This window comes from Eleutherodactylus coqui, chromosome 2, assembly GCF_035609145.1.
Source record: "Eleutherodactylus coqui strain aEleCoq1 chromosome 2, aEleCoq1.hap1, whole genome shotgun sequence".
In the NCBI taxonomy this organism is placed as follows: Eukaryota; Metazoa; Chordata; class Amphibia; order Anura; family Eleutherodactylidae; genus Eleutherodactylus; species Eleutherodactylus coqui.
In genome coordinates this window covers 286,580,014-286,604,159 of record NC_089838.1, presented here as the reverse complement: position 1 = coordinate 286,604,159, position 24,146 = coordinate 286,580,014, and the positions used below count along the sequence as shown (strand labels likewise).

At 45.8% G+C, this 24,146-nt stretch overlaps 1 protein-coding gene across 1 annotated transcript in view; it reads left to right on the top strand.

Annotated features, from left to right (window-relative positions):
• DBNL (drebrin like) overlaps nucleotides 1–24,146 on the top strand; it is a 29,942-nt gene that overhangs the window by 2,630 nt on the left and 3,166 nt on the right. Inside the window, exons 2-12 of the mRNA XM_066593166.1 lie at nucleotides 5,980–6,035; nucleotides 6,210–6,322; nucleotides 6,402–6,476; nucleotides 12,631–12,774; nucleotides 12,878–12,955; nucleotides 13,035–13,186; nucleotides 13,337–13,370; nucleotides 14,981–15,074; nucleotides 15,195–15,383; nucleotides 15,469–15,566; nucleotides 15,656–15,740. Of these exons, the coding sequence (XP_066449263.1) occupies nucleotides 5,980–6,035; nucleotides 6,210–6,322; nucleotides 6,402–6,476; nucleotides 12,631–12,774; nucleotides 12,878–12,955; nucleotides 13,035–13,186; nucleotides 13,337–13,370; nucleotides 14,981–15,074; nucleotides 15,195–15,383; nucleotides 15,469–15,566; nucleotides 15,656–15,740 (1,118 nt within the window). The remainder of the gene's footprint in view (nucleotides 1–5,979; nucleotides 6,036–6,209; nucleotides 6,323–6,401; nucleotides 6,477–12,630; nucleotides 12,775–12,877; nucleotides 12,956–13,034; nucleotides 13,187–13,336; nucleotides 13,371–14,980; nucleotides 15,075–15,194; nucleotides 15,384–15,468; nucleotides 15,567–15,655; nucleotides 15,741–24,146) is intronic.

The following is a 24,146-nucleotide window of genomic DNA, read 5'->3' as shown; positions in this document are numbered from 1 at the left end:
AAGACATCGCCCGTTTGTGGGGCCTCGTACACAGCCATTGTGGTATGACGCCTCTGTGTGGCATGTGACACATACAATCAGATGGCAGTATATTATGAGCCCATATATACAGGACACTGATAACGGCGTGTACACATATAGTCGGATATACACATGAGGTGGCTTGCAAATATGGATACGTTGCCACGACTAAAGCCACGTGACTGGGACTCTGATCTACATGAAAAAAAATTCATGGCATATGCTATTTCTGCCCGTTTCACAGATGAGAAATCCGATATGCCAAGGCATGTCATTGTGCTGTGCCCATGTATGATGGGCAGCGCACAGATTTGTGTCCATGTGCTGTCTGATGTGAGTTATGTCCGAGTCTCAGACAGTTGGGGCTCATGTCCATGACCGTGTTTTCATTGCGTGTTACGCGTGAATGCATGGTCATCCGCAGTGAATGGAATCCTTGATCCACGCACATGTCCATGTAGACACTGCGTATCAATACACAGGAAATAGATTGCAGCACGCTCTTTCTCTGCGTACGCATGCAGAGCCCTATACATTGTGTGAGCCCTATACAGTGTATAGGCAGCGTATAAAACGCTGTCCATATGCAATATATTACATATGGGCTGCAATTTCAGCAGTCTCTGCTGGTAGACCCGCTGTTTATAAGAATGGGCAGGGGGCCTTGGGTTGCATTTACACCGCTGAGCGCGATATCAGGCCGAGAAACTGGGCCCGATATCATGTTTGCCATCCTGCGATTTGCGGTTTTTTATTAAAAGATCGCATCCTTTCTGTGAAATTGCGCCTTTCACACGTGAGAAAGGATTGCAGACTCGAGACACGGGAGAAAAAAATCATGTCACACTTTTTCTTTTTTCCTCTCCAAGGTCCCATAGGAAACAACGGTGCTTCCTGCGGGAACGCCCAAAAATACAACATGCTGCGATTTTTATTTATTATTTTATTTAAATTGTTTCCTTGCCGCATCTCTGAGAAGAAAAATTCGTTCATGTGAATAAAACTGTTCAAAAGAATGCGTTTCGTATTCGTGCGCATCACATCGCATAGAACCCGCCTGAGTTTCTTGTTCGTGTGACCGAGCCCTTACACTGGTGCGCCGGTAGCCTTAATGTCTAATCACACGGGCGGATTTCTTGTTTATATTCAGTCCGTACTTTTCAGCTCAAGGACCCACTGAATTAAATTAAATGACCTATTTTGGTACATTGTTTTAAAATCACTCATTCCACTTTACATGGTTGTGTAAAACGCAGGGCCTCATTTATCAAAACGGCCTTTGTTGCCCGTAGCAACCAATCAGAACTCTGCTTCTTATGCCTTAAGTTGCTGAGGTAAAATGAAACCGGAGCGCTAATTGGTTGCTATGGGCAACATAGACCTTTTTACTGTTAAACCGTTTTAATAAATCTACCCCCCTGTTTTTGTGGGTTGTGACAAACTGGTATCGCTTGGACGTTTGACGTGTTTTTTTTTTTTCTTCTTGTTTGCGTGTAAAAGCACTGAGAACGTGATTGCAACACGGACATAAAAACGCACATATGTACCGATAACGCACACAGTGAAAATGCTGCATTTTCACGTACCAAATTTGCGTACGCCTGTATGAATGAGGCCTTAATTGTATGTTTGCGGGAATACGAATAATATGCCGGACCGCAACCAATTCTGGCTGTGGATGTGGGGTGTAGTTTCCTCTTCGGGGTTCCCGTCGGCCTTGTTGCAGTTATTACCATCACTTTCAGCTGTTTGAGGAAGTGATGACCTTTTAAATAGGAAATGGCATTGTGTAGGAAGTGACCGCTGACCCCCGCACAACGCGCTCCACAGTCCTGGATTGTAACCCAGCGACAGAACGCCGCCCCCCCTGGTAATGGGGCGGAATCGCCTGCCGCCACACTGCTCATACCCGTGACTTCCAGACACCGAGATAGAAAGTGATCGTGCAGAAGTCTGGGCACCCCATGACTAATGGCCATTTTGTAACCAGATGCTGCAAATTTGACTGTTTGTGCTGAATTTATTGTTGGCATATGTATAATTTTGTTCATCCTGTCAGTCGGTATCTAGTAACGCCATATGGCAGAAATCGCAGTTTCCAAATGTTCCGTGACGCCAGCGCAGTCTTTTTTACGCTTTTTTTTTTAAATTTTTTTTCATTTTACACTCCTCCTCACAGAGAAGCCTTTCGTTCAGAAATCTGCCTTGCGTACGTGCCCACATCCTGCCACAGAGCGTCTCCCGCGCTGGCGGGCTTGGTGTGCCGATGTGCTGCATGGTCACCTAGTCATTCTTTTACAGGCTATAGACACCTTAGGGGATAAATATTTTTCCTCGTTGTGCGGCTCACGCGCAGGCGTCCTGTTAAAACGCTGCCTCTTAAAGCGTTATTGAATGGCGTTTTTAAATGCAATCGACCGGTTTTTAATGCACTCTATCATTAAAATGGGTAATGCGTCTAAAAAGCGCTGAAACGCATTAAGATAGAGCAGATGACATTCGAAAATCGCAGCGTTCGAACGCTCATGAAATCAATGGAGGCGTTCAATGGCATGTAGCGCGGCGTTTGAAACACTGTGATAAACGCTGTAAAAAGGTGTATGTGAGAGTGGCCTCGGGGTCTTTTCACACTAGCTTTTTGCTGATCGCTCAAGTCCATAGAAATGTATTGTAGAGGACGATCTTCATTTTCAATCCGCCTCTGCATTTTCTGTCGCTATTCCATGTTTTTTTCTTTACACCGGTTCTAGAGCGCAAACTGCTGCGCTATTGTTTCCAGTTTCAGAAACGGATCCTCCTTTTACTGCGTTGTACTCAATGGGAGGCAGATAGAACTGGAAGGCAATCTGTTTTTAATTTCCAGTTTTGTCTATTTTCTGCATGGTGCCGCCTCTTCGGTGAATGTGGTTAGCACTGTTGCCTTACAATGCTGGGGTCTGTACTTCACATCACGTGCAGCATCAACTTTGAAAAACTCCATACGGCCATCACTCCAGCTAACCACTGAGCCACCACACCTTTTAGCACTGTGGTTCTAGGTTCACGTATGACTATGGGCAACATCTTCGCAAGAATGGTGGCGCAGTCATTAGTACTGCTGCCTTACAGTGCTGGAGTTGTAACTGCAGTGTGTTAAGGCTGCAGTATGCAGTCCTAATCTCTCGCTCACGATCTGAAGGTTGCAGGTTCAATCCCCGCATGATTCTATACTTCCGAGGTCGGTAAAATGAGTACCCAGCTTGCGAGGGGGTAGTAAATAAATTACCATAAGAGCGCTGTGGAATAAGTTGGTGCTATACAAATAACAAGTCCCAAGTGTGAACGTTGCCTTAAGGCTGCGTTCACACGGGCGACACAGCGATAAAAATCGCAGCAATATCGCATCGCTGGTCCGTGCGATATCACCGCGACTTTGTAACACTACGAAGTCGCATGTGGTGCTAAAAAGTCGCGTGACTTTGTAGCACCACATGCAAGGTTTTTCGGGGGAGGCTTGAAATATAAACCCTTCCCCCAAAATAAGCAGTAGCTAAATAAGAAAAAAAAAAAGCAAAACACACATACATCGCCTGTTCCGTGCTGTCAGCTCGGCCGCAGCTTCTCCCCGGGTCCCCTACTGTGATCTTTTCCTCTTCTGGCCTGGGGATTCAAAAATCACCGCCTCCTGGAAACGCTGGCTGTGATTGACTAACGTCAGGCAATCACAGCGAGCGCTCCATGAATGGCAGTGATTGAACCAATCACAGCCATTCATCGAGTGCTGGCTGTGATTGGCTAAGAGACAGCCATTCACAGCCAGAGCTTATAGGAGGCGGGGATTTTTGAATCCCCGGCCAGAAGAGAAGATCACTGCCGGGGACCCGGGGAGAAGCTGCGGCCGAGCTGACAGCGTGGGACAGGGCTTTGACAGTAGGATTTCCTACTGTCAAAGTTGCATCGCTCCGAACAAAAATCATGTTTTCGAGCGATGCAATCAACAGAGAGGAATGCTCCATAGGGAAACATAGACTACAAAACCTCACGAGTCGTGTGCGTATATCGGGATCCGTGAGGTTTTTGTGTCGGGCTGTTGCATGCTACAAAACATCACACGTATGAAGTAACCCATAGGAAAGCATGAGCGTCACATACATGCGATTTGTAGCATTGTGGCAACGCAACAAAATCGCATGACTTTGTCGCCCGCGTGAAGGAGGCCTAAAGGCATAAAAGGTGACTCCCTTTTGCAGTAGATATAATTTTAAAAAGTTTTGCGCCGTTTCTCTTCTGCAGCTCCTACATATCACTGTATATAGACTTTTTCGTTAGGTTTAAACGCTCCCCCGCTCCCCGCTCATTGTATCACAGAAGGTGAAGCACTGAACGAGAAGTGAATGATTCTCAGCGACTTTCTGCCAGTCTAAACATTCTGCACGAGCGCGAACAAGTGCAAACAAATCTCAAGTGACGTCATACGCTCCTGCGCGTGTTCAAACGAGAATTGGCTTGTGTAAATTAGCTAATTTATGGCCACAAGATAAACTGTGTTGTCATAAATTAGCTGATGAAGACAGCAGAAGAGGAGAAGCAGAGGGGATCTTGAGGTACCGCTACACAGGGGTGAATAATCACTGGAAACTGCGACACCTATCGGCTCTGTTTAAAAGACCAATATGACATGCCATTTGCTATTCTTACATCTGGACTAGGCTGCTATCACATCTGCGTCCGGAGTTCTGCTTTCCTGCTCCGTTCAGGGAGTAATAAAGGGGAATACCCGCGGCCAAATGGCTCCGTCTTGTGACAGGACCGAACAGCGCTGAACAGACCACATGGTCTATAATGGGATCCGTTCGCTTTCCACTTAGCTGCTTGTCTTTTTCTTCCGGTATTTTGTGCCGGACCTGTGACAGAACCTCCAACCGGAGAATCCAACACAGATGTTAAACCACCCTAATGCCTCGTGTCCACGTGGAAATTGAGGCCCGCACAGATTCCCCATGCAGAATCCCGCAGCGGGGCCCTCCTGGCCCGCAGATGTGAGGCCAAGAAATCAGATTGTACCTACCTGTCTGGATGCTGCCGGTCTCCCCTATGTCACTGCTGGATCTTCTTTCGTTGGCCTGGCGGATGTGCTCGGCACACCGGCAGTGTGCCGCGCGCATGCGCCATGGTCATTCTTCTTTTTAAACTCCTGCTTTCCCGTGGTCCTGCGGCACAGCACAAATACAGCTGTGAGAGTGCCGTAGGGCCAGACGGCTTTCGTAGGCTTCGAAGGAAGCCGCGGGAGCCGTACGTGCGGGAAAACTGCCCCAAATGGAGTATGCTGCAGGTGGTTTCATTCACAGGTATTTAATTACCTGCGGGTGTCCACTGATTCTCTATGGGCGCGGATCACGCATGCGGGACACCCGTGCGGTTTTACTAATCCCATTTTGCCCATGGACATTGGGCTTTAGGGCTCCTTCAGACTTTCGTTATTTGCGCACATCTTTGCGTGTGCTAAACACAGAGAATAGAACCCGTAGACTTCAATGGGCTTGTTCTCATTGTCTTTTTTTTGTGCTTTACTTTTCTACATATTTGCGCAGCACAGGTCCCCATAGACATCTATAGGAGGTGTGCAAATGCGCAATACGCTGCGCAATTCCATGTAGAACAGAACACATCTAGAACTCACTTAAATCGCGTGCGTGTGCGTGTGGTCTGCGTGCATATGAACAGGCTCTGCATGCGCAAAAGAGGACAGAAAACAATGCAGACACGTGTGCAAATCAATATTGTACACTGCGCAAATACATTACGCTGGAATGTGCGTATTTGCGAATACCTGCGTCTGAAGGAGCCTTTAGACTGTGAGCATCATAAGACTGGGGTATGGTAGTTCTATGGAAACTGACAGATCAGCAGAGGCATTCATTCTTGCTAGTTCTTGATGATTTGTATACCACATGGCCTAATTTCCTGCTTTTATTGCAGGTCTCTCTTCACGTATGAAGGCAACAGCAACGACATCAGACTGGCAGGGACTGGAGGTTTGTGAAACCTTCTTGTATGTGAAGTCTTAGTCATCGCTTTAACCACCAGCTACTCGGCCTGCGAAAATCCTTCCTTTCACCTCACATCTACCACAGGGTTCCTCTTTCTGTTCCACACGCCTCTTCTTGTCTGCGACTGCGCCATTTATCTGTCTTCTCTCCTCCTCACAGATGGAGGTTTGGAAGAACTCGTAGATGAGCTGAGCAGCGGTAAAGTGATGTACGCCTTCTGCCGAGTACAGGACCCCAACTCTGGTCTCCCCAAATATGTCCTTATTAACTGGGTAAGGACACTGTAGTACCAGACTATCACCCATCCGTCGCCTCTTCTCCCACTCATGTCATGTCTTCTTTCTCCTCCAGACAGGCGAAGGGGTGAATGATGCCAGGAAAGGGGTTTGTGCCAATCACGTCAGCACAATGGCAAACTTTCTTAAGGTAAAACTTCTGTGACTGTGTATCTTCTCCCTACAGCCATCCATTAATGTTTAAGGTGACCCTCTGATCCAGGAGGAACAAAGATGGCCGCACCACTTCTCTGACTACCCGATTCACACTGTGCATTAACCCTTTCCAATCCACTGTGACGTCTTCCTACATTCTGATTGAAGCTTGTACAGCTTTAATGTCAGAAGACGGACGACAGGGTATTCTTACTGTCTATTGCCAGCCACTCTGCTGTCGGAGCCTCTCTGTACCCCGTTGACTGTAAGGGGGTCCATTGCTTTCCGCTCAGCTGCCTGAATCACAGCTCTTTTACCAGTAGGGGTTCGTCCTGAGCTATCTGGTTTATGCATCCATAGTTTTATAAGACTGGGATTGGGGGCTTGTAGCAACTCTCATTTTGACAGTTGCCAGGACTTCTAGACAGAGACAGTAATCATATATGTCATATACAAAATTCAAGTGCATTGTCCGACCTACACTGCAGGGCCACTTTATTAGAGCCCACTGGCCTTGTCATGATTGGAGCTTCGCTGCAGCATAAAATCACATGAGCAAGTTTTCCGTAGATCAGTTTCAGTGTGAATCCACATTAGAACGAGAAAATCAAGTGATCAGAGTGACTTCCAAGAACCCCTGGTCATCTGTGTTAGACTGGCCAGGTCCAGAGTTTCACTACCAACCTTGTCGGGATTTCTCGTGTATTTCTTGATGTAGAGAGTATATAGGGATGATGTGATCGAGGAAAACAACCAGCGAATGGGGATCCAGTGTATGTAAAAAAACTTGTCAATAAAAGGGGTCAGAGGAGGATGTGAAGAATTGTTCTGATGAGCAGGCGATGCACAGCGAAATAGCAGTCAAACACAATGCTGGTGCTCCGACTAATCCGTTCAAAGGCATAACTCGTTGTTCCATAGCACGGATGGGCTAGAACATACCACCAGTTCCAGCACCATGGCTGTCTAAGAGAAGCAAAAAGGAGGCGGCAGAAGAACACAAAAATTGTATCATTGAGCAGCAGAAAAGCATCCCCTGATCAGATGAATCCAGTTGCACCGTGCTGATGGGAGGTCAGAATTTGGTGCAAGCAGCATGAATCGGTGAACCCTTCTTGTCAACATGTCAGTGCCTCAATCTAATTTGCGGCAACTACAAGAAGTTTCCTATCTTCCTGGGCTGATATTCCTGCAGAACTCGTATTTCAACACCCAGTGGAATTGATGCTGCGATGAATTGCTGCAGTACTGAAGGCCAAAGGAGGTCCTACATCCTACTAGATAGGGGTCTCTGATAAAGTGGTTATTCAGTACAGTATATACAGTATTACATCCAATTAAAGAAGGGCGTATGATAATAGCCTAGAAAGGCCCTTCTATTGGAAAGTACATGGAAGGAACTTGGCACAAACTAAGGGAAAACTTATTATGACTGTATTGATCTTATTGATTGAACTGTCCTGGGCCCCCAAAAGCATCTCATCTCCTATTTAAGTGGGGGGGTTTGGTGCCAGGAGCCTCACTTGCATGCATATTGGCATCCTTCCTGTGAGCGTGTTCTACGAAGCAGCGAGGTGTTGTATAGCAACCATTAGGACTCCTGGTGTAGTAAGACTAATGAAAGCTTAGCTGATCAGCTGCTGCGCCGTACAATATGTTCTGTCCCTTCTGTCTTATTAAAGGGACACTAATGTCAGATTTCATTGTATTATCGTTTGCGCAGGATAATTTACATAACGGCTCCTTGGATAAAGTACAGATCACTTCATTTATTTTAATTTAAACAGGTCCAGAATCCCCAAGCTGTTTAATTTCACGCTATATCTTTATAGGGGTTGGAACTCTGTTCTCTAACACAGAGCTACAAATCATCGGCTTCCCTTCAGGGTATATTCACACTTGGCAGATAGGCTGCATACTTGTTTGCTATTGAAAATCTGCTCCGTACATCCAAGTGGGGTTTTATGCAGCATGAACATGGATTTTTGGAAGCCCACTCTGATGGATGGGACAGTCATTGACATTTCTGCAACTATGCTCCCACATGTCAATATACTCTTACATTAAAGTAGGCTCCAGGCATAGTTGGCATCATAGCTAGGTTTAATATCAGATGCAGCCTGTTAAAAGGATTGTCTCATGTAGGGGTTGCCCTCTGTCCATATGCCCTATAAGCACATAAGGATGTCATGGGGGATGAAGGGGGGTCCAATCTTGGCACATCCTTCTATAAGCCCGTGTGTGATATACTATATAACAGTCATTCATTTGAATGGCCACATATACAGTTGCAATCAAAATTATTCCAGCCGCCCCCCCCCCCATTGCAAATTAGGTTTATTTGCTAAATTTGCAAACTTTTATCTGTTAGCAAAATAAAAAAGTAAATCAAAATAGCTCAACACAAGTAATATACCCTGTTTCCCTGAAAATAAGACATAGCATGATTTTCCACAATTTTTGAGGATGCAAAATGATTTTTGAGGCTCTTTGAGGATGCTTGAAATATAAGCCCTACTCCAAAATTAAGCCCTGCTAACAGTTAATTAAAAAGTCAATTTAAATAGTGTCCAGGCAGCTATACATGTAAAAAACTTAAACCTTTTTGAACAAAAATTAATATAAGACACTGTCTTATTTTCGGGGAAACATGGTAACAAGTAGTTTCTCCAAGTTCGATACAAAATACCACTTTTAATGACTCCTGCAGTCTCAGAATTATTCAACCCCTTCTTAATAAGTGTATTGAGTACTTAGTAGAGCACCATTAGTTATGACCTGTTGCATCGCCAGACACCAGATTCTGACAACGTTCCTGAGTCATTTAGCCTATTCCGCATGGATAATGGCCTCCAGCTCACTAATATTCTTGGGTTTGCATGCTGCAACTGCCGTCTTCACATCCTACTAAAGATTTTTTATGGCGGTCAAGTCAGCGACTATGAAGGTCACTCTTGGATGTTCTTGTATTACTGAAACTAAGCCTTGTTGGACCTTGAGGTATGATTGAGATCATTGTCCTGTTCAATATCCTGATCCAATGATGGCCAAGCTTCATCCCCCTCGCAGAAAGCATGACCGTTTACTCCTAAGATTTCCAGATACTTGATTGAATCCATCTTGCCCTCCACACGCTACAGGTTTCCAGTGCCAGAGGAAGTAAAGCAGCCCCAGGGCATCACCGAGCCACCGCCATGCTTCACTGTTGGCAGGGTGTTCTTTTTAGCATATGCTTCATTCTTCCTCCTCCATACATACTGCTGACCCAGAGGCCTGAACAGCTCTAGTTTTGTTTAATTGCTTCCCAAAACTTCTGTGGCTTATTTATATGGTTTTGCGCATACTGCAGCTAACTTTTTTTGTGCTTTTGGGTAAGTAGAGTAGACATCTTGAAATTTGGCCATGAAGACCTTCAACGTTTTATTATGTGCTTTAGGGTGTATTCAGACGACCGTATATCGGCTCGGTTTTCACACCCAGCCGATATACGGCATCTCTCTCTGCAGGGGGAGGAGGCTGAAAGAGCCAGGAGCAGTGATCTGAGCTCCCGCCCCCTCTCTGCCTCCTCTCCACCCTCCTGCACTATTTTCAATGAGGAGAGGCAGGACGAGGGCGGAGTTAATTCCCAGAACTTAGCTCCGCCCCCATTCCGGCTCCTCTTATTGCAAATAGTGCAGAGGGGCGGAGAGGGGGTGGAGAGGGGGCAGGAGCTCAGAGCACTGCTCCCGTTTCTTCCAGCCTCCTCCCCCTGCAGGGAAAGATGCCGTATATCGGCTGGGCGTGAAAACCCAGCCGATATACGGTCGTCTGAATGCACCCTTACTGTGCACATGGAAACCTCAGTGCCTGCTGCCACCATATTTTGCTGCAGATCTATTAGTCACTCGAGGGTCTTTGACGATCTGTAATACTTTTAGTAATACTTTTCCTCTTTCTGGCCTGTTTAGGTAGTGTAGCTAGTGTTTCTTTACCTTGAACTTGCAAACTGTGCTTCCATGTGTATCTCTAGGAACATTCAGTGACTTTGCTATATTTTTGTATTCTTTTCCTTGTTTGTGCAAGGCAGTGATCTCTTCTCTTGACTTCTATATTTCTAACATGCAATCAAACGTCAAAGTCAACAAAGCCCTAGCCAATCAAGGTATTTGATGTTTTATCTCAAGCACACCTGATGCAACTAATTAAGCCCTTGATTAGTTACCTCAGGTGTGTTTGAGATAACCTCTGATTTGCGAATGTGTGCTTTCATGAGGGATTCTATTCAGGAGATTGAATAATTTGAGACCTCATGAGCCATTAAAGGGAACCTGCCACTAGATCTGAGCACCATAAACTAGTCTGGGTAGGTATTTTATACTGACCTTGCTCGTCTATCTAGCGCTGTCGCTCCTGAAAGGCGGCGTGGACCATGCAGTCGGACCACGGGCTGCACGCACTCCCATAGCAACCAGTTGGTTTATGGAGCTCATACCTGTTGACTGTTTCCTTTTAAGAGTGTCATTATCATATTAGTTATGTTGAGCTATTTGAGTTGTTTTGTTTTTTGCAAACAAACTTAATTTGCAATGGAGATTGAATAATTTTGATTGGAACTGTAATAGTCCATTTGTGTAGCAGCAGCTGCTGCAGGAGAAGTGAGCCACCAATAGCGACTTCCTGAGGGTCTTGGGAACACATAGGCCCTTTAACTGTGCGTCCAAATTAATACACAAACTCCACGCATTGTGGAAGGCTCAGTACATGTGAGCACCAAGTTAACCTTTGTATTATCTGTACATGGAAACTAGAGATTAAAACAATAGAGCGGCATACCAATATTTACAGAAGGCCGGGTTGTGCTGAATGCTGGCAGCTTGTACTGTAAGTCTCCTTTCCCTACTTGAAGGCTCTATGTTAATATTCGTAAAGCTTCTTGGGCCTCTAGAAATCTTGTCTTTTTTTACTGTCAAGTACATATGTAATACTTCATAATATCAAACGCTTGTGGCGGCTAGACTAGTAAGTACTAGAGCTTAGATCTTGCAGGATTTATTGGAGAAGCATGAGCAGCTTTACTACTTGGTCGTGTGTGTAAAGTTGGGTTTACACGGGATAACTATTGTTCAAATAGTCATTGCGGCATGTAGTTTACACGCAAATGACTTTTATGCGCTTTTACACAAAGCGGTTGTTCATGTTTGCGCTCGCGGAAGCGCACATCTCCCTGCAAAGCTGTTGGCTAGTCATTGAAAGACAAAGGATTACGTGTTCACATCAGACAATTTATCAACTAGCGACTATTTTTAGGTGAGCTGAAACAAAGTGACTAGTGAAGGAATTATTGCTCATCGCCCTGTTGGTGGTTACACAGAAAAACTCACATTTACACTTTCAAGTGACAATCCAAACAATAGTCATCCCGTGTAATGCCACCCTAAGGGATAGGGGGGTGCAAAGCTGCATGAGATATTGGGAACAAAGAGCCCACCATGTTGAGGTAGTCTCACAGCTGCGTTGGAAAAAATCCACCATGGATCTGCTACATGATCCACAGCGGAAGTCTAAGGTTGCACCTTGGATTTCTACTGTGGATTTGCACATACAGATGCCCTGGATCTGCAAGTGGATAAGCCTCATCTAGTGCGGCTAATCCGTGTGCGGATAACCCTACATGGAATCTGCATAAGAAGTGACCTGTTATGCAGATTCCGCATCAAAGTCATTGGTGCCGGCATGAATTCTGCGTCAGAATCTACTGTGCACATAACCATACTGACCATCTTTACCGATCCAGTCACCACCAAGGGTGATGGATATAAGAATGGTTTATGTTATCACCACCTGGAGTACTCTTTAATGCAATATTGCATGAAGGCGCCCATGATTTTACGGGGCTGGGCGGTATTTTCATAGTGTTTGGTAGGTGTGTTCATTTCTTCCTTTCTCCTATTGCTCTGTCACTATCCACTGTAGTTCTCGCCGTCCTCTTATGAAACGGAAGGATGAGGATGAAGACTGCTGGAATGAAGTGCAGTACATGGGATTAGGATAAGGTTAATCATGCGTAAGCTGCATCTAATGGTTCACTTGAGGATGGTCTCCTGCAAAAACGCCTGTATGTCCAATCGCCACCAGTTGGATCCTCCATCTAAGCTTTTGTCTTGTTCTAGGGAGCCCATGTGACAGTCAACGCCCGAGCTGATGAGGATGTGGAGCCGGAATCGATCATAGAAAAGGTTGCCAAAGCTTCTGGAGCCAATTACAACTTTCACAAGGAGACCAACAGAGGCAACGATGCTCCTCAGGGCCCAGTGGTGAGGAAATCCTGGTGGTCCGAGGGAATCGTGTATCTTACAAAGCTGTTGGATAATAACAGTAGCACGCTACTTGACATTGAGGTTTCCCTTTCTACCGCAGGGCTCCGTCTACCAGAAAACAAATGCAATGTCTGAGATAAAACGTGTTGGAAAAGAAAACTTCTGGGCCAAGGCGGAGGTGAGGGCCGTCTGTGCCAATGGCTGCGGCTTGGTGATGGCATTGCTGGCATAACTTCTTGTTCATTTTCTGCACACAGAAAGATGAAGAGGAGCGCAGACTGGAGGAACAGAAGAGAGCAAACCTGGAGAGGGAGAGACTGGAGAGAGAGCGGAAGGAGCGGGAGCAGAAGGAGGCTGAAGCCAGGGAAAGACGATATAAGGAAAGGGCTGGAGAAATAGATGCGCAAAGGTTAGTGCATTAGGCTATTCCCAACATACGGCATTCCTGCAGAATGGTTGCTCTCGGCTTGTCCTGTCAGCTTCCCGCATGCTGGGAGTCTTAGTTTAGCAACAGTTGTAGAGGAAATTTACTTATTAGCTATTCTTTACTCCCATACAGGAGGACACAGCTAGAGGCTGAAAAAAAAGATCGGGTGAGTGACTGCAGTGGTGGTGGGATGCTGCAAAGGGTTAGGGTGACTTTAGGCCCCCTGTCCACGGCCGAGGCAGAATATCGCTAGCGATATTCCACCACAGGGGTGGAGGTGGGAGCACTGACGGGTCTCCAAGATGAGCCTATCTAATAGATATAGATTTAAATCGCACGAGTGGAGAATCATTATGATGCTCCACTCATGGATGCCGGCGGTGTGCTTTCCATAGTAACCCTATGGAAAGCTTTGCAGAGCAGATCATCATCCGTGGACAGGCAGCCTTACTCGGGACGACTGTTGGACGCATTAACACCTGACAGTCATCCAAACGATTACACAGGAGCGATAGCCGTTCAGTGAAAGGAGACGGAGTGCGCAGGACATCTCTTCCAGACGGCCGTCTCTTTTCACTGTGAACAGGCAGTCATTCAAAGGTGGACTGCCTGTTTACACTGAACGAGAACTCGCTCACTAAGTTGCTTAATTTCAGTGAGCTTGAAACAAAGCGACAGTTATTTCTCACTACGTGCCCTGTTGAAGATCGTTCATTTGAGCGATATTTCAGTAGATAGTTGTCCTGTGTGAAGCCACTCTTAAAGTGTATTTCTGAACAATTGTGAAACCATCATGCTGCTTTGTAGCCCCTCCAGTAATTGTACATTTCTGCTCAGTGAGCCAACGCCTTTTAACTAGCAAACCAACAGTAGTTTATTTGTACATCCTGAGTAACTGCACTGGGGGTTTTGGTGCAGCGGTGTCACATGGTCGCCTATTCATTGGAATGGGTACCAGATGAGGGTGTTTTTCAGGACTCTACTATTGGTGACTTATCCTCAGGATAGGTCATCTATAGTTGATCGGCAGTTGCTTGCCACTTGGGATCCCCACCGATCGGTGCAGTAAAGCCATAATCGGGCAGTGTAAATGCCCAAAAATCACTCCCTATTGGTTTACAGGTTTTTATCGCTGACTTTGTCAAGTTAAAAAACCATCGCTGGATCGTGGGTTTGTTATTCTATATAGACGCTCCCCGCTTCACATAGAAGGTGAAGCGCTGAGCGAGAAGCCCGCGATCCAGCGGTGAAGTCTGTCAGTATAAACTCTGCACGAGCACCAACTACCTTAGCGGTGATGTCAGCGCTCGTGCAGTCGTTTACCCAACTGTCGGCCCATGTAAAAAAGCCATAATAGTGTCCCTTGCCCCCTGTGAAGGCCTGGTAGAGTAGCACCAATCTTGTTGATTGGCGCTTGTCCTTGCAGGGGAATCTATAAGGGGGCCTTCACACTTGCGATTGCGATATTGCTGCTTTTTTTTAAATGCGACTGTCAATGGGACTTTCTAATGTTAAAATCGCATCGCACAAAAATTGCAAGTTTGTGCTTTGCAATTTTTGTGCGATGCGTTTTTAACATTAGAAAGTCTCATTGACAATCATGTTAAAAAAAAAACAAAAAGCCGCAATATTTCCAGAGTGAAAGGACCCTAGTCAGGAGTACACAATCCAATCTTAGTTACTTATAACGGTGATGCAAAACCCCTTCCCTGGACACTTACAAAATAACAACCAATTAATATAATTTATATGTTGCATCCTTCATGCCTTCTCCAGGACGCAAGTGCCCAGAAGCCAGTAAATGCACGAGAGATGTTCCTACAGAAAGAGCGCTCTCTGCCCAGTGTACCCGCTGCCAGCAGCCAGCCCGGTGAGTACCAGCCACGGCTGATGGAGATGTGTCACATTCTTCTGCTGCGTCTTCCTCACTTTGTGTTTTTTGTGGCATCATGGAGTATGTCTTTTTGTGTCTCATGGTGTCCGTTTTCAGGAAGGTTGCGCAGTCCCTTCCTGCAGAAGTCGACCAGTCAGCCTGAGCCAGAATCTCCTCCATCATCCCCTGTAAATCGTGTGCAAGAACCCCCTGCATCCCCTGTGTCTTGTGCCCATCCGACTCCCCCAGAGTCTCCTGTTGCCCCTGTATCTCATGCACCTCCAGAACCCACTGTCAATGTGAAAGGTACACGAATGTAACCAACAGTAGTTGCCGTAGGCTGATATGTACTTGCTGAGCTCATGTGGGGAGTGTGTGTGTCTTTCTGCAGAGCAAGCCCCTTCCAACCGGCAGGAAGAGGAGGATGTATACCACGAGCCAGAAGAAGACAACAACGTCTATGAAGAGCCTCCTCAGGTGGATTCTGCAGTAAGGGCTTTCTCCTTTTGTAGCATTTGACATCTTGTCATCCTACTAATGCTGTGCAGTTACTGAACTCCCTTACTCTGTTACTTGAGGTGCCGCAGGAGGAGCCCATCTATGAGACTGGGATAGATGAAGACCGGGGTCTGTGTGCGAGGGCCTTGTATGACTACCAAGCGGGTGAGCCTGGAAATTGCATCAAATTAAAATGTCTTTAGTTCTCTCAGCAGGGTTGGATGAAAGGTTTTTGTAGGTTCGCCTTGATACCATTACTTTTTTAAAGTACATTCAAAACTATTCTATGTGATGAGATGTTTTAGGCCTCATGTCCACAGGGCAAATCAGGCCCGCTACGGATTCTCCATGGAGAATCTGCAGCGGGTCCCTCCTGCCCCGTGGACATGAGGCATAAAAATAAGAATTGCCTCACCTCTCGCCCGCTCCGGATCTTCCCTTCGCCGCGGCTTCATCTTCTCTCCGTGGCGGCCGGATCTTCTTTCTTCGGCCCGGCGGATGCGCAGGGCACGTCGGTTGCGTGCCCCGCGCATGCGCCGGCCCGAAGAAAAAAGATCCAGCCGCGCCGGAGAGGAGATAAAGCCACGGCGAAGGGAAGATCCGGAGCAGGTGAGTAAATGCCCTCTATGCCATACTTTCCAATAACTTCTGATACTTCAGCTGGTATTTCCCTCCATTCATCCCATAAATGTTCTTCTAAAGAAGTTACATCAGCCTGTCTACAATGGTGCAGGGAGCGTCGTCATTGGACAGTTGAGCAATGGAAGAACGTTCTATGGAGTGATGAATCGCACTACTTCATCTTCAGATCAGATGGATGTACTTGGGTGTGGAGGATGTCTGGAGAACATCTTCTGTCTGAGTGTGTTGTGCCGACAGTTAAGTTCGGCGGAGCTTATATTTTGGTCTGGGGATGTTTTGCGGGTCGTGGTCTCGGTCCTTTGGTTGCAGTGACAAGAACCATGAACATGGAGGTTTACTCTGACATTCTAGATAACGGTGTGTTGCTGACAATGTGGCAATACTCTGGGAATGGTCGGCCATACTTCCAACAAGGCAACGCGTCTTGCCACACATCCAACACTGTTTTACATTGGTTTGAGAATATGGAGGTTCCACGATTGGACCGGCTGCACAGAGTCGCAACCTGGACCTACTGAACATGTCTGGGACAAACTGGGGCATTGGGTGAGAAAATATAAACATCTCTCTTCTCAAAGCGAATTCGCCAGCCACTTGCAGGCTGAATGAAGGGAAATACCAGCTGAAGTATATCAGATATTAGTAGAAAGTATGCCACAGAGAGTGTCCGATGTCATTAGGGCCAAAGGAGCCCCACTAACATATGTAAATAAATACTACCTGTGATTTGTGACCAGTTACTTTTGGTAGGGTAATATTGTACAATACAAAACAATAGATATCTATGACTACTGTATTCTGTGTGACACATCCCAAATATTAGCCCTGTGTATGCTTGTCCAAGAGCCACACACATCCATTTGAGTGCTCTGAAGTTTAGTATAGCAGAACTAGACAGACCGCACAGCAGTGACATTAAGCACATTCCTCTTACTAATATGGTTTGGTCTCCTGCCAGAAATGTATAATGGTAATAGTAGAAGAGCTGCATTAGTGAGTGACTGGAGGCTAAGGGACAAGGCTATTTCACAAAAAATGTGTAGACTGGTAATTGATGTGGTCTGTTCATTACGTATGAGTAAGGCTCGAGGGTCATGATTCTTTTATTAATATATATATATATATATATATATATATATATATATATAAAATCTGCCTCTATTGTGTGATGTATAGCAGCACTATTGGTAACATATTGAGGGTGTGGAAGTTTGGCAGGACCTAAATGGTCACTATCTTTTCAGACCACTTGTATGATGGCACTTTTGGTAGTTCTCATAATGGCTAATTATTTACCTAAACTGACGTTTTTGTGCTGAAAAATCCTTCTAGAGCACTGGCCACTATGGGTCTGCCGTCCTTCAAGCTTACTGTCCGCTGCCTGCTCTCAGTTGATTAATTGGGAAACGTGGAGACATCAGAACAGTGATAAAAGAGGTGCATCATGCTCACTGAAATGTATAGAGGGGGGAGGGAGGAAGAGGGACTCAAACTGACACTGCCTGCAGCTAATAGTAACTCACTGTTTGCTGTGTTTTAGCTGCAGAAATTGATCTGCACTGCTGTCTCTTGCTGTACACTGATAATTTTGTCTGTTAGAGACCAGGATCTGCAGTTTTCTGTGTACAGTCTGTAGAACACAGCACAGCTGCCAGGCTCCTCCCGCCTGTTCTAAGATGATTGAGGGATAATTTGGGGGAAAATGCAGGGTAAAAGTCATATAATGGCCAGGAAAAGTGTCATGTACACGCACAGAAACTTATTATTCTGAAAAGTCAGATCTGCTTTGAAAAATCCTTTTTCTTAGATTTCCCCAATGATAAACTGATCACCGATTCTTTCCCTGTTGGGATCCAACAATTGGCTGCAATCTATGTGAGACCTTTGCAGCAAGTGTCCAATTTCCTTGCTGTGCCCCTTCGGGTGAAATTCTAGGGTTTTTTCAGGTAAATATGACCAATGCTGTATCCCCAAAATAGGTCAATAATTGATTGCCTGGGGTCCACTGCTGTTGACCACAGCTGATTCAGGGCCTGCTGTCAAGGCTGCAACCTGCAGGGGTAAGGACTGGAAGCTGACGCTCCGACCCACCCATGTGTTGGTTAGCGCTTGTAACTGCAGGCATAGAGCCCATTGATTTTAATGAGAGCCGTGCCTGTAATTACAAGCACCGGCCACTACACGGGTCAGAGCAGCAGCTTCTGCTCCTTACCCTTGTGTGGTGTGACGCTGACAGCAGGTGTCCCCGTCGACATGACTCCAGCCGATCATCTATTGATGACCTATCCTGAGGATACATCAATAGTATTTCCTTGGAAAACCCCTTTAAGCATTCCACAGTAGACCTTTGGAACAATGGGCTGTCCATGCAATGCATAGATGACCTAGGTCCTTCAGTGTGAAACACATTCTTGGTAGCCACCCACAACTCTCCCATTATCCATCTCTTACTGCCCCTTTACCCGGGTTTTTGTAACGTTACATTTGGGTAGAGGTCCTCTCTAATTAATTCACTTTCCTATATTGCTCTTTAATAAATGTTGCTACTATAGAGTTTACGAATAGTTAAGGGATTAGTTTAGGTGCCCCTCGCAGTTTAAGAAGCCGAGGAATGTTATACTTGGAAGTTGTCCAGTCCTTATACACAGTTCTCCCCTGTATCCAAGCTAAACAGACCAGACTTAATCCTGCTCTAAGTAAACCACAAACTTCTGTGCGGTTGTATGAAATACGGCTGAGGGTTACTATAGTAATCCAGCGGACTGTCATGTAATATGGTGCTGATTTTATCGTACGCCATGGTGAGCCTAAAATAATTTTCCTAAGTAATGCAGTAGTATGATGAACTGGAGGGGCGATGCGCACGGTGTGCCGCCTGTCACCGCACGGGCATTGATAATTGGCTAATTTACTCCACTCTTATTGAAGATGTCCACGATTATAGCGGAAAGTGTAATCTGAATTACGAGATTGAGTAATGGTTAAAGGGGTTCTTAGAATTTGGAAATCAGTGGGAGCAGCGCCTGCAATTCTAAGTGCCGGTCACTACACGGGCTAGAGCAGCGGCTTCCACTCCGACCCCGGTGTATCCCAATGCTACCTGGATAGCCAAGTCCTTCTCCATGTCCGTGTTGCCCAGTGGTTTCCCATTTAGTGTGTAATGGTGATATGTATTTCCTCTGCCCATGTGCAGAACCTTACATTTATCAGTTTTACACCTCATTTGCCACTTTTCTGCCCCAACGTATCCAGTTCCTCTTGCAATTATATCCTGTCCTCTGTTGTTACATAGTTTTGTATCATCTGCAACTATTGCTATTTTACTGTACGATTCGGAGACATTACAATGTCTTGGTAGCGCCACCTATTAGAAGGTAGTTTTACTACAAGTCAGTGTCCAACCCTTTAACAGTCCTTGTAGCATGACTGGAAATAAGACCTGTTAAAAGGATTTCGGGGACATTAAAAAAAAAAGTTAAACAGGCTTAAAATGACATAATTGAATACTCTCCTCTCCTCTTGGCTGCTCTCAGGAAAGTGCTGCCCGCCACACGGAGCCCAGGACGGTAGGTGGTCATTTGACTGGTCAGCCATGAAAACAGCTTCAGTGGGGATTCTTTCATGCCTGCTGAAGCCTGTGAATAGCTGAGCAGTAATGTGTACAATGAATTGCCCACCACTTCTTTTGGGATCCATGACGCGGTCACCAGGGCTGCACAGAGAGCGGTCACCAGGGCTGCACAGAGAGCGGTCACCAGGGCTGCACAGAGAGCGGCTGGGATAGGTGAGAATTCAAATTGTATTTCATTTTAACCCTTTGCAATCCAATTTTGGACTCAGGGTTTCCTAGGGTGTTTTATCTTTCTGCCATTATAGGATGGCGCCATCTGCTGGCTAGAGCCAGTACTGCTGTATGGGACATACCGCATGACTCCTTTACAACTACTCCTGTTCCTCTAATGCCACCATCCTCTTGGTCCCTCCACTGGCTGATCATTGCAATCCTCCATGTTTTGCAGCTCCTCCTCTAGCCTGCTCTCAGATTTGGACAAAGAGCTGAGAAAACTGCTATTACAAGCTGTTGTATGACTGTGCTGCGGGATGGTGGAGAGGGATCAGGAGCTCTTAGCAGCAGTGAGGGGGAATGGACCAGCAGCTACTCAGAAAGAGGATGAGATAGCTGTGTAGTAGAGTGGGTGTGCTCAGGCTACACAGCCTCGGAAAGGAGAGGGTAGGGGAAGATGAACTTGTGTACTTTCAAGAGAGAGACCTGCTGACCGATGCTGGAAACACCCCTATGCCAGAACTTGAATGTAGGAGAGCCTGCAAATCAATTATGAGGCATTCTAAATGCATGAGAGACCCCTGACAACAGAGCGGCCAGTAATATACAGTAAAAATACCCTGCCGGCCGTCTTCCGACATCAGAGCTGTACAGGCTTTAATCAGAATGTCATCAGACAGTGGATTGGAAAGGGTTAAGCCTCTTAACTTTTATTTATGTCCCATGAAAACCCCTTTAAAAGTCAGACATTGACTTGTAGGAAAGCTACTGTACCTTCTAATAGGTGGCGCTGCCAAGCTTTGTAATATGTCTCTGGAAGACCACAAATGTTCAGTGCAGTACGTGGACAGCCTATTGTTTTTAACCCTTTCCAATCCAGGGTCGGACCTTTGTCAGACATTAAGATTTCCCTGCATAGCTCTAATTTTGGACGAGGTCTGACACCTATTTCTAACACTATGCAGGACAGCGCTCCAATGTTGAAGGCTGCTCTGCCTACTACAATATACATATGCACAACAGCCTCTAACATTGGAGCGCTGTCCTGCATACTGTTAGAAACCTGTATCAGACTCCGTCCAACATTAGAGCTATGCAGGGAAATTGGAGAGGGTTAACAAGCGCTTCATTCTTCATTTTACCTCTAGGGGGTGCTGGAGTAGAATTGAACACTTGATGCCAAGTTCCTTCTGCCGCACCAAAGGGGATTGTCAAAAACTAGAACCTTTTTTAGTATTCCATGCAGCTCCATTTATAAGCAGTCAGACCCAATTGACTTCCCATGTAGCAACAGCACCTTTTTTCCCCTATAATGCAGAGAGAAAGTAGGTAAAACAGCAAAAAGGTAATAGTGATATATATTATAAAGATGCTAGCTTTAACATGAAACAAATGCTATAAAGGCCCAGTTACTGGATAAGGTCAGCAGTGTTACCACGTGTGATGGGACAAGACCACGGAGGAACGATGTCTGAGCCACTTCCTGTGTGTTCTCAGAGTATCTGTCGGGGTTTCCAGAATTCTAACCACTTCTTCATAAAGATGATGTGTGATAAAAGCTGCAGTTCTCACAGGCTGGTGTTCTAGAAAGTGTTACGGAGCGTGTCATAGACATCTGCCATGTTCTGCATCGTGGGGTTATTTATTTATTTTTTCTTAAAGGGATATTCTTTTCAGATGTCTATGACATATCCGCAAGATATGCCTTTAAAAGTCAGAGGTGGGACCCCCACCTATATATATCTCCTGTTCTGGCTCCAACAGTCCCCGGCTTGACTGTACTAAGTGGTGTGGATTATGGAAACTGCCAAGCAGGTTTCGCTTTGCACTTTCCGTAACTCCTGTAGAAATCGATGAGAGATGTGGAAACAGTGTAGCGCAGTGAGCGATGGTGGGGGGGTTACAGGAATGGCCGAGATGGGAACATCCCTTTTTAAGGTTGGAGGAAGCTATGAAATCCTGCCATTGTTCCTTCGGTTTGAACGTCGTATTATGATTATTTTTATTTTGCATATTGTGAGTTTTTAACCAGCGAAGGCGACCGTGTAGAATTCGCTCGCAGCTTATATTAAAGAGAACGTACCATCAGAAAGTAACCTAGATGAAGTTTATGTTAAACGTATTTAAGAATTTTACTTCGAACTTTTGTCAAATATAGATTGTGAGATGAAAATGCGTGATATCCTAAAGTAATATATATGTATGTATCCTAACACATATGTAGATGACCATGATATTACAAAAGATGTGTGCCAAAATACAGGTATCCTTCCAAAAGTAACTGGACACCTGAGCAAGAATCAAAAGTTGTATTGATTTCCATATGTTAATGCTTAGTGGGCCACCTTTGGCTCTAATGACATTGGATATATACCACTCTCCGTGGTATACTTTCTACTAATGTCTGATACACTTTTGCTGGCATTTCCCTCCATTCATCCTGCAAATGTCTGGCAAGTTCTCTCAAAGAAGATTAATCCTGTTCATGTTTCCTGACCCTTCAGTTTGGCGCAGAGATGTTCAGTAGGGTTCAGTTTGGGACTCTGTGCAGCCGGTCCAATAATGGAAGATCCATATCCTCAAACCAATGTAAAACAGCATTGGATGTATGACAAGGCGCGTTGTCTTGTTGGCAGTATGGCTGACCATTCCCAGAGTATTTATACAGTGTTGGCAGCATATTAATGTCTAAAATGTCAGGGTACACCTCCATGGCCAAGGGAGGCACCACTAAGTAATAACCTATGGCTACTATTAATACTATTTTTACTCTTGCTCAGCTGTCTAATTACTTTTAGTAGGATAGTGAGAGTGACTGGGTATCTGACTTGAGGTGGTAGACACATTGCCTTTTTCAGTTTTCACAGGTGCCACCGCGAAGTCAGACGCTAGTGCACACAGATTAGCTGCAATACTAAAACCTCTCCAATCCATCCTAACCCTACCGCATGACTCCTTTACAACTTCTCCTGTTCCTCTAATGCCACCCTCCTCTTGGTCCCTCCACTGGCTGCTCATTGCAATCCTCCATGTTTTGCAGCTCCTCTTCTAGCCTGCTCTCCTGTCAGAATAGGACAAAGAGCTGAGAAAACTGCTATTACAGGCTGTTGTATGACAGTGCTGCGGGATGGTGGAGGGGATCAGGAGCTCTTGGCAGCAGTGAGGGGGAATGGACCGGCAGCTACTCAGAAAGAGGATGAGATAGCTGTGTAGTATTGAGTGGGTGTGGTCAGGCTACACAGCCTTGGAAAGGAGAGGGTAGGGGAAGATGAACTTGTGCACTTTCATGAGAGACCTTTTGACAGATGCTGAAAACACCCCCATTCCAGAAACTTGCATGTAGGAGAGCCTGCAAACCCATTATGAGGCCTTCTAAATGCATGAGAAGGAAAACTCAATGCAAAAAAAAAAACCAAAACAGTAAAGTGCATTTTTTTTTTTCTTCAGAAGGGACTTTGTGCATGAAAAATCAATAGACCCATATCTTGTGGTTTCTATAGCCTTTTTAAAAGGGTTATCACTAGAGATGAGCGAACGTGTCCGTTACGGACACATCCGCACCCGGACACCGGCTTTAGCGAACACTGCAGTGTTCGCGCGTAAGTGTCCGGGTGCCGCCGGGGGGCGGGGAGATGCGCGGCGGCGCGGGCGGCAGTAGCGGGGAACAGGGGGGAGCCCTCTCTCTCTCCCTCTCCCCCCCACTCCCCGCCGCACCCCCCCCGCGCTGCCACGGCGGCCCCCGAACTTTTTCGCCCGAACACCGAGGTGTTCGCAAAGTTCGGTGTTCGGGCGAAAAAGGGGCGGGGCCGAACGTGTTCGCTCATCTCTAGTTATCACCTCTCGGAGACGTGTAGAGCTGCTGTATTTTTATGTATTTCCTCTTTATAATAGATGCAATATAAAGCATAACAATGCATGTTCTTTCTTCGGGGGTCAGAAACGCTAGGAATGCTGCCTTTCAATAGAAGGCACTGTGGAGGATTTATTCCATCTCCCTTATTTGCATATTACCCAGAGGAGCGTGCGTGGCCATTTGAGTCTCCTCACTTAGTTTATAATATAGTTGCTCTCCCTAAGGAGAAAAGATAGCGTTTCTGACCCCCATGCCAGGCCTCTCACTAGCAAAGCCAGACTCCTACTGTACA